Below are 7,182 nucleotides of genomic sequence, written 5' to 3' on the forward strand. Positions count from 1 at the left end.
GGTTCAGATGAGGTTCAGATGGGGTTCAGATGAGGTTCAGGTGAGGTTCAGGCAGAGTTCAGATGAGGTTCAGGCAGGGTTATAACTGGGTTCAGGCTGCAGTTCATCCGCCAGGATCAGACGTACGCTTTGGTGCTGGCGCTCTCTGAGGCCGGAGCCGCTTTGTAGATGCTCTGACCGCCACTGGAGTTGGAGTGGTAGGAGAACTGCCTGCACAGGCCAGAGGTCAGAGGTCAGCAACAGCCTACTAAGCTTGTCACAGTGCCCCCAACTGGACACAACGCGGCGCTGCAGTCTGCTGGTGTTTACCTCGGAGTGGGTGTGTAGGCGCTCCGCCTGCAGCTGCAGCACAGCAGAGATCCTCCCAGTATGGCCAGACCAGAGGACGCCCAGCCCAGGTACAGACCAGTACCCATCTCAAACCTGCAGCACACACTTAGAGTTACACACACACACACACACACACACACACACACACACACACACACACACACACACACACACACACACACTCAGGAAGGTACAGAGGCATCTGCAGGTCACTGACTTCAGTCCGGCGTGGAACGGGTCATAGAACTCGTTGATGATTCTGGCGGCGTACCAGGAGACCGCCGTCAGGGTGAAGACGCCTGGAGGATGAAACAGAGCAATGTAAAGCCAGCAGTACCGGTCCAGAACTCTGGTCTGACAAACTGATCTGGACCTCTGGTTCTCCAGACTTCCTGCAGGGTTTTCGTACCAGAGAGGATGAACAAGACGCCTCCGCTCAGGGCGACCTGCTCCTTGACCTGCTCCGCCATCCGGCCGATCTTCGTGCATTTGAGTCCGAGAATGGAGACGATGATGGAGGCGAGACCGAGGATCAGGGACAGGATCATCAGAGCTCTGCAGGCCTGCAGGTGAGCTGCAGACAGGAGGATCTCAGAGTGAGCGCTCTGACAGCCCATCCGCCCAGGAGTTTCAGAACATCAGTGTGTTTCAGGATGATTCTCCTTCTGACGGTCCGGCGGACTCGATTCTACAACAGTCTGGAGGAGGTTAGATCACGGAAAGCTAAGGTTTCACTCACAGTCGAGGCCCAGGACCGTCTTGAACTTGCTGCACTGGACGGACCCGAGCGCCGTGGCGGCGCAGCTCATCCACAGGCCTTCGAACTGCCACGAGCTGGTGGTGACCGTCTCTGCCTGGCTACGCACCTTCCAAGTGTGAGAGGTCGTAGAGCTGGACTGTAGACACCAGGACACGATGCCCAGAACCAGGCCCAGAACCTGGAGACACACCCCCATGCTGACCGATGTCCACGCAGAGACACACCCGGACAAAGAAGGGACCGCAGGGACTCAGCAGCTGTGGTCTTCCTCTGCAGATGTTGGTTTCTGGGGTTCCTCAGGGTGGCGTTCTTGGTCCTCTATGCCTTGAACTTAAAAGCTGTTAAAGTTAGGGTGCCATCGCCTTTGAGGTTTGTACCTGCTTCATCAAGCCCAAAGGACTCCAAACACTTTTACCCGACATTCATCCATTCACACCCTGATGGTGGAGGCTGCCACACACCGGCGCCAGCGGTTCCAGCAGGTGGAGTGTTTTGCCCAAGGACACGACGACTGACCAGCGGTTTGAACCGGCAACCCAGTCACAGCCCAGTGAAAGTCAGTAAAACTTTGAGGCAGCTCATGTGGAACGCTCCATCAGATCAGCGATGCTTTAACTGGTGGGTTGTCTGTTGAAACCCCGCTCTGCCCGTCTTTGCCGTTGTGTCCTTGGGAAAAGGCTCTTTACCCGGTTTGGTCAGAGCCGCTACGTCGTAGCGTGAATGTTTGGAGTCCTCAGACTCGATAAAGGACTTCAGGACATTTATTTACTCTCAGTTTCAGGAGATTAACTCTCTCCATGGTGGTGGGAACAAGATCAGACCTGATGATCCTGGTCTTTCTAGGTCAACGCATGTTTAACGCCCCCAGCATTATGCTCAACAGTAAATACAGCAAGTACAATAAATAACCCGACAGTGCATAGAAACACAAAACACTCTAAAAGGACGGGAACAGCAGATAAAGATGACTTTTTAAATCTGATGGTGGGAAACTGGACAGCGGAGGTTTGTCCTGAAACTGCCTGAGCTTTTGGTCTTCACTCGATCTGAAAATGGGTCATGAATGCAACACGTCCGTCTTTACTGCAGCCCTACAGAGGTTCTGTTGAGCCGAGCAAACCGGTGCCGGGTTGTTTCTTACCTTCTGCTCAGACTTCAGGGCTGATGAAGGGTTTCTGTTGCTTGGCGGCGCCGGATCTGAAGCGTCTCTGTGGAACCCGGCCTGATCGAGGTCTGCTGGAGGTCGATGAACTCTGGGAAAGGCTGAACACACACGCCAGTATCGACTCTCAGGGATCCCAGTTTCACCACCAGCAGCTCCCACGCTGACCTCTGGTTTCGGCTCTACAGAGGTTCTGCTGGTTCTAACAGAGTCAAGGCCGTTTTCTTCCCACTTCAGCACCATCGTTAACCTTTATCTGCTCATTTTTAATTCCCTGAGAACCAATTTAAAACCAGACAGAATGAATTCGATGTTCTGACAGTTCTTGTATTTCCGACATGAACCTTTGTAGCAGCAGATCGGACAGAAGAAATGTTCCTCTGGTTCCTGACGGACTTCAGACTCCTGTTTATCAAACTGGCTCCATGTTTGCACGCCTGCTTCGTCGCGCCAAACCGCCCACTGACTTCAGCATTGGAACAACAAAACTGGCTGATCTTCCTGAACCAGAAACATTCAGTCACTGAGGATCAGATTTTAGACCAGAGCAGAGACGTCGTTCAAACGACTCCCAGAGAGTCGGAGCAGACCAGCATTTTGATCGTTTCGAGTTATTCAAATATCAGTTTAAGTTTCAAGACTTTTTACCATGAATGTTGGAGAAGATTCCTTTTTACTAGTAATGGAAATCACTAAAACGTTAGCTGTGCAGTTAGCCGCATTAACCCTACAGCAGTAATCATGAGTTTAGCTAAAGCACAACACTAGCTGGCGCTAGTGCTAAAGCTGTACACCAACATGGCAATTAGCAGAAGCTAACGCTAAATTCATCCACCATATGCTACATCACAGTATATCGCCCCCAACTGGTCTAAATCTGCCGTTACACATCCTCCTGTAACTTCAGCGCTTTGGGAAGTGATTCTTTTGAACAGATTCAGTTTGATAGTTGCCGAGTTTTGTTAGTACTTCAAAATAAGAGCACGGATATAAACGTCACTCCACGCTCTGTAATAAAAAAATGATCTGTAGCATCAACTCATTTTTATTTCTTTTTGTATTTCATTATGATCATGGTTGAAAGAAAACAAAAAATGAACATAAATATGATTAAATTGCATTTTGTGATCAGAATAAAGGTGTGTGTGTGTGTGTGTGAGTGTGTCTGTGTGTGTGTGTGGTGTATGTGTGTGTGTGTGTGTGGTGTATGTGTGTGTGTGAGTGTGTGTGTGTGGTGTATGCGTGTGTGTGAGTGTGTGTGTGTGTGGTGTATGCGTGTGTGTGTGGTGTATGTGTGAGTGTGAGTGTGTGGTGTATGCGTGTGTGTGAGTGTGTGTGGTGTATGTGTGAGTGTGAGTGTGTGGTGTATGTGTGTGTGTGAGTGTGTGTGGTGTATGTGTGAGTGTGTGCGCGTGTGTGTGTGCGTGTGTGTGAGTGTGTGTGTGAGTGTGTGTGCGTGTGTGTGTCTGTGTGAGTGTGTGGGTGTGTGAGTGTGTGCGTGTGTGTGAGTGNGTGTGTGTGTGAGTGTGTGTGCGTGTGTGTGTCTGTGTGGGTGTGTGGGTGTGTGAGTGTGTCTGTGTGTGTGTGCGTGTGTGTCTGTGTGTGTTAGTGTGTGTGTGTCTGTGTGTGTTAGTGTGTGTGTGTGTGTGTGTTAGTGCGTGTGTGTGTGTGTTGAATAATCAGATGTGAGTAAATATGTTATGTTAGTCTGATAGCAGCTTCAGCTAATCTCATAATCAATGTCGTCATTACAAAAATAAAGGTTTCTGTTGTTCGTAACGAGCCCAGCAGAGGGCGCAGTGACATGTTCTGGAAATGTTAGAGATTTATTTGACAGATAAATGAAGAGCCGACTGGACATGGAGCTCCGGCCAATCAGATCGCTGCTCCTCCGCCTCCTCTCATTGGCCGACTTCAGCTCTACAAACAAAGAAAGCTAGAAATGTGACTTTTTTCTAAAAAAACATCAGAACCTAGAGTTTCTGTTTAGCCGAGTCAGACGTCGAAGGTTGAAGAAATACTGGATCAGAACCCGACCAGCAGCGGTTCTGATCAGTCTGAACCCAGAAGACGGACGCGCAGGTTCCCGATGTGGAGCGATGGCTGTACATTTATACAACTTTACATGATTCTACAGTCCAGTCCGGGTGGTGGTGCTTAGACGGCGCCGCCCGGCCCACCGGGCCCACCGCCGCCGCTCCGGGTCCGCAGGTCGTGCCACAGCTTGACGAGCGGATCGCGGTTCTTCCAGATCAGCTCGTGTCCAAACAGGATGTACCATCTGAGGAGAGACAGGAAGGTCAGGCCAGAAACCCACAGCGACGCAGCGCTGCCCCCTTCAGGTCAGGCTGGGAACTACAGCCCAAACACACACACACACACGCACACACGCGCACAGACACACACACACACCACACAGACACACACACACACCCACACACACACACCACACAGACACATGCACGCACACACAGACAGACAGACGCACACACACACACACACACAGACACACACACACKCACACCCACACAGACACACACACAAACACACAGGCAGGCGCGCGCACACACACATACACCACACAGACACACACACAGACACACGCACACAGACACACACACACTCACACACACACACACTCACACACACACACACACACACACACACACTCACACACACACTCCTTCTGGAGGAACTCACATCCCGAACAGAGCTCCTCCCAGATGCGCGGCGTGGTCGAAGAACCTCCATCCCAGCAGCAGGCCAGCTGTATCCATGGCAACGATGGCCTTCAGGGCCTGCAGACAAAAAGTGGGGGGGCAGAGGGTGAGGCGGGGGGTCGGATCCGGGTCAGCACCAGAACAGGAAGTGGGCGGGGCTTCGTACGTTGGCGGCGGTGAAGGTGAACATGGGCAGGAAGATGATGGCCAGTTTGGCTTCGGGCATCTTGGTGCAAACGAGGGCGAGGACAGCCATGATGGCGCCGGACTGCAGGACAGGAGGACATGTTGGACAGGGGGACATGATGGACAGGGGGACATGTTGCACTGACGGACACAGAGGACTGACCGCTCCGACAGACGGGCCGTAGCGTCCTGTGGCCGTCTTCCACAGGTAGCTGGAGAAGGAGGAGGTGACGGCGGCGGACAGGTAGACGGCCAGGAACTGTTCCCTGCCCAACATGGAGACGGCGCTGCTGGAGAAACTCCACAGGACGTACATGTTGGCCGCCAGGTGGAACAGGGACATGTGGCTGAAGGTGGACAGCAGCATGGGGACACACTGGGCCGCTGAGGGGACACGCTGCGTCACTGACTGCTGCTGCTGCTCTGACTGCGTTTCACTCTTTATGCTCTAGTTAATAATTCGTCAATATAATCGATAATCTGATCAGTAGCTGGCCCAGAGGACGGACTCACAGGAGGCGGGGTTGGAGGTGAAGTAGCGGAGCATGATGGGCAGCGGCACCAGCGTCCAGGCGCAGAACACCAAGACGTTGGCAACGATGATCCCTGAGGAGGAGGAGGAGGAGGAGGAGGAGGAGGAGGAGTTCTGGATTAAATGAAGCGCCGAGTTGGATTGGACCCGACACGAGTTCTGCTCCAGAACCGGCCAGGAGGAAACGGTACTGGTCCGATCACTGAGCTCCAGAGACCACAACCTACGACTAGAGTAAAATCTTTTTATTCTGGTTTTTATCTCTTTTTAATCCCAGATTTAATCCCAGGTTTAATCCCAGGTTTAATCCCAGGTTTAATCCCAGGTTTAATCCCAGGTTTAATCCCAGGTTTATCTCCAGTTTATTCCAGGTTCAGACGGATTTTTTCTCCAGTTAATCTCACATTTAGTCCAGGATAATCTGGTTAATCCAGGTTTCTGACGAGTTTTATTTTATTCTCATTCTCTTGGATTTTATCCTGGATTAAATTTCTCCATGTTTCCTGTAAACGTTGCCCCTCCCACACCTGTTTCTGGATTGTTCCTGTCAGAACCTGATGGCCGACCTGCAGCTGCACCTGCTGCAGATCCACCTGGACTCACCTGCCACCGTCTTCTGGCCTTCCGTCAGGCTGTTCCACCATTGGTTGATCTGAAACAGTAGCAGCCAATCAGCAGGTTCCCAGGTCGATTCGGACCGACCCGATCGGACCGACCCCAACGGACCGACCCGCTCACCTCCTTGCGGACGTCTCCACGTTTCTGAGGCCGCAGCTTCTCCAGCCAATCAGCTTGCAGCTCGTTGAAGTAGCTCTGGACTCGGGACTTGAGCGACTCGTACTGCCAGATGGCCGCCGCGCCGAAGGAGCAGCCTGAGAACTGACCTGAAGTTAGAGCGACCTGTGACATCACCGATGAGGTCATCAGGCTCCACCTACCCCCACGGTGAAGAGGAAGGGCCTGACGAGGCGGCTGAGGGCCCGCGGAGGTGCCGGGGGCCGCGGGGCTGCGGGGGCCTGGTTCTGCAGCCCTGGACCCTCCGGCTGCTTTGGTTCCGGCGTTCTGGACGCTTTCTTGAAGCTGCAGCGCTGCTGGAAGCCGCCGGGCCACCTGGTGGACACACAGGGAACAGCAGGAAGCCAATCACACCGCAGACTGACGGACCAGGCGGCGGATTTATTTGGCTTTAACTGTTTTTACACTTTGTTTACTTTTAGTTTTAATTTAATTTTTAAAAAGTTTAGTTTTTTTATTTTCCCTCCACTTGTTTAATTTTTTCTCTTAATTATTTCTAATAATACTTTTTAAATTTTATAATGTAGTTTACATTTTAAATGCAAAAGTTCTCCAGGATATAAAAAACTAGAACATTTCTGAATTTAAAGGAACCAGCGTTCTGATCTGACCCAATCATGGCGACTGGTGCTGACAATTAGCAACAATGCTAAGGTTAGCATAAATGCTAAGGTTAGCAACAATGCTAAAGTTAGCA

The 7,182-nt window shown here is 51.6% G+C and overlaps 2 protein-coding genes across 4 annotated transcripts in view; both read right to left on the bottom strand.

Annotated features, from left to right (window-relative positions):
• Positions 1-6: 6 nt before the first annotated feature.
• LOC103475300 (claudin-1-like) lies at positions 7-3,318 on the bottom strand. 3 transcript variants are annotated; one of them, XM_008426822.2, is made up of 6 exons: positions 2,232-3,318; positions 1,070-1,420; positions 740-904; positions 548-629; positions 310-423; positions 7-210 (listed from the first exon to the last, which is right to left on the bottom strand). In XM_008426822.2, exons 2-6 carry the CDS (start codon positions 1,284-1,286, stop codon positions 117-119), a joined length of 672 nt encoding a protein of 223 aa, XP_008425044.1. In that variant the 5' UTR covers positions 1,287-1,420; positions 2,232-3,318; the 3' UTR covers positions 7-116. The 3 variants fall into 3 exon arrangements, with proteins under 3 accessions (XP_008425044.1, XP_008425045.1, XP_017163587.1); XM_008426823.2 differs by having other exon boundaries at positions 1,070-1,428; XM_017308098.1 differs by having other exon boundaries at positions 1,070-3,318.
• A 588-nt stretch (positions 3,319-3,906) lies between these two features.
• Positions 3,907-7,182, bottom strand: part of LOC103475301 (presenilins-associated rhomboid-like protein, mitochondrial) — a 4,842-nt gene continuing 1,566 nt past the window's right edge. Inside the window, exons 2-9 of the mRNA XM_008426824.2 lie at positions 6,629-6,800; positions 6,429-6,569; positions 6,294-6,342; positions 5,672-5,764; positions 5,322-5,542; positions 5,139-5,240; positions 4,953-5,050; positions 3,907-4,533 (exon numbers count right to left, since the gene is read on the bottom strand). Of these exons, the coding sequence (XP_008425046.1) occupies positions 4,410-4,533; positions 4,953-5,050; positions 5,139-5,240; positions 5,322-5,542; positions 5,672-5,764; positions 6,294-6,342; positions 6,429-6,569; positions 6,629-6,800 (1,000 nt within the window). The 3' untranslated portion in view covers positions 3,907-4,409. The remainder of the gene's footprint in view (positions 4,534-4,952; positions 5,051-5,138; positions 5,241-5,321; positions 5,543-5,671; positions 5,765-6,293; positions 6,343-6,428; positions 6,570-6,628; positions 6,801-7,182) is intronic.

Source organism: Poecilia reticulata, linkage group LG13 (genome assembly GCF_000633615.1).
Source record: "Poecilia reticulata strain Guanapo linkage group LG13, Guppy_female_1.0+MT, whole genome shotgun sequence".
Classification (NCBI taxonomy): Eukaryota; Metazoa; Chordata; class Actinopteri; order Cyprinodontiformes; family Poeciliidae; genus Poecilia; species Poecilia reticulata.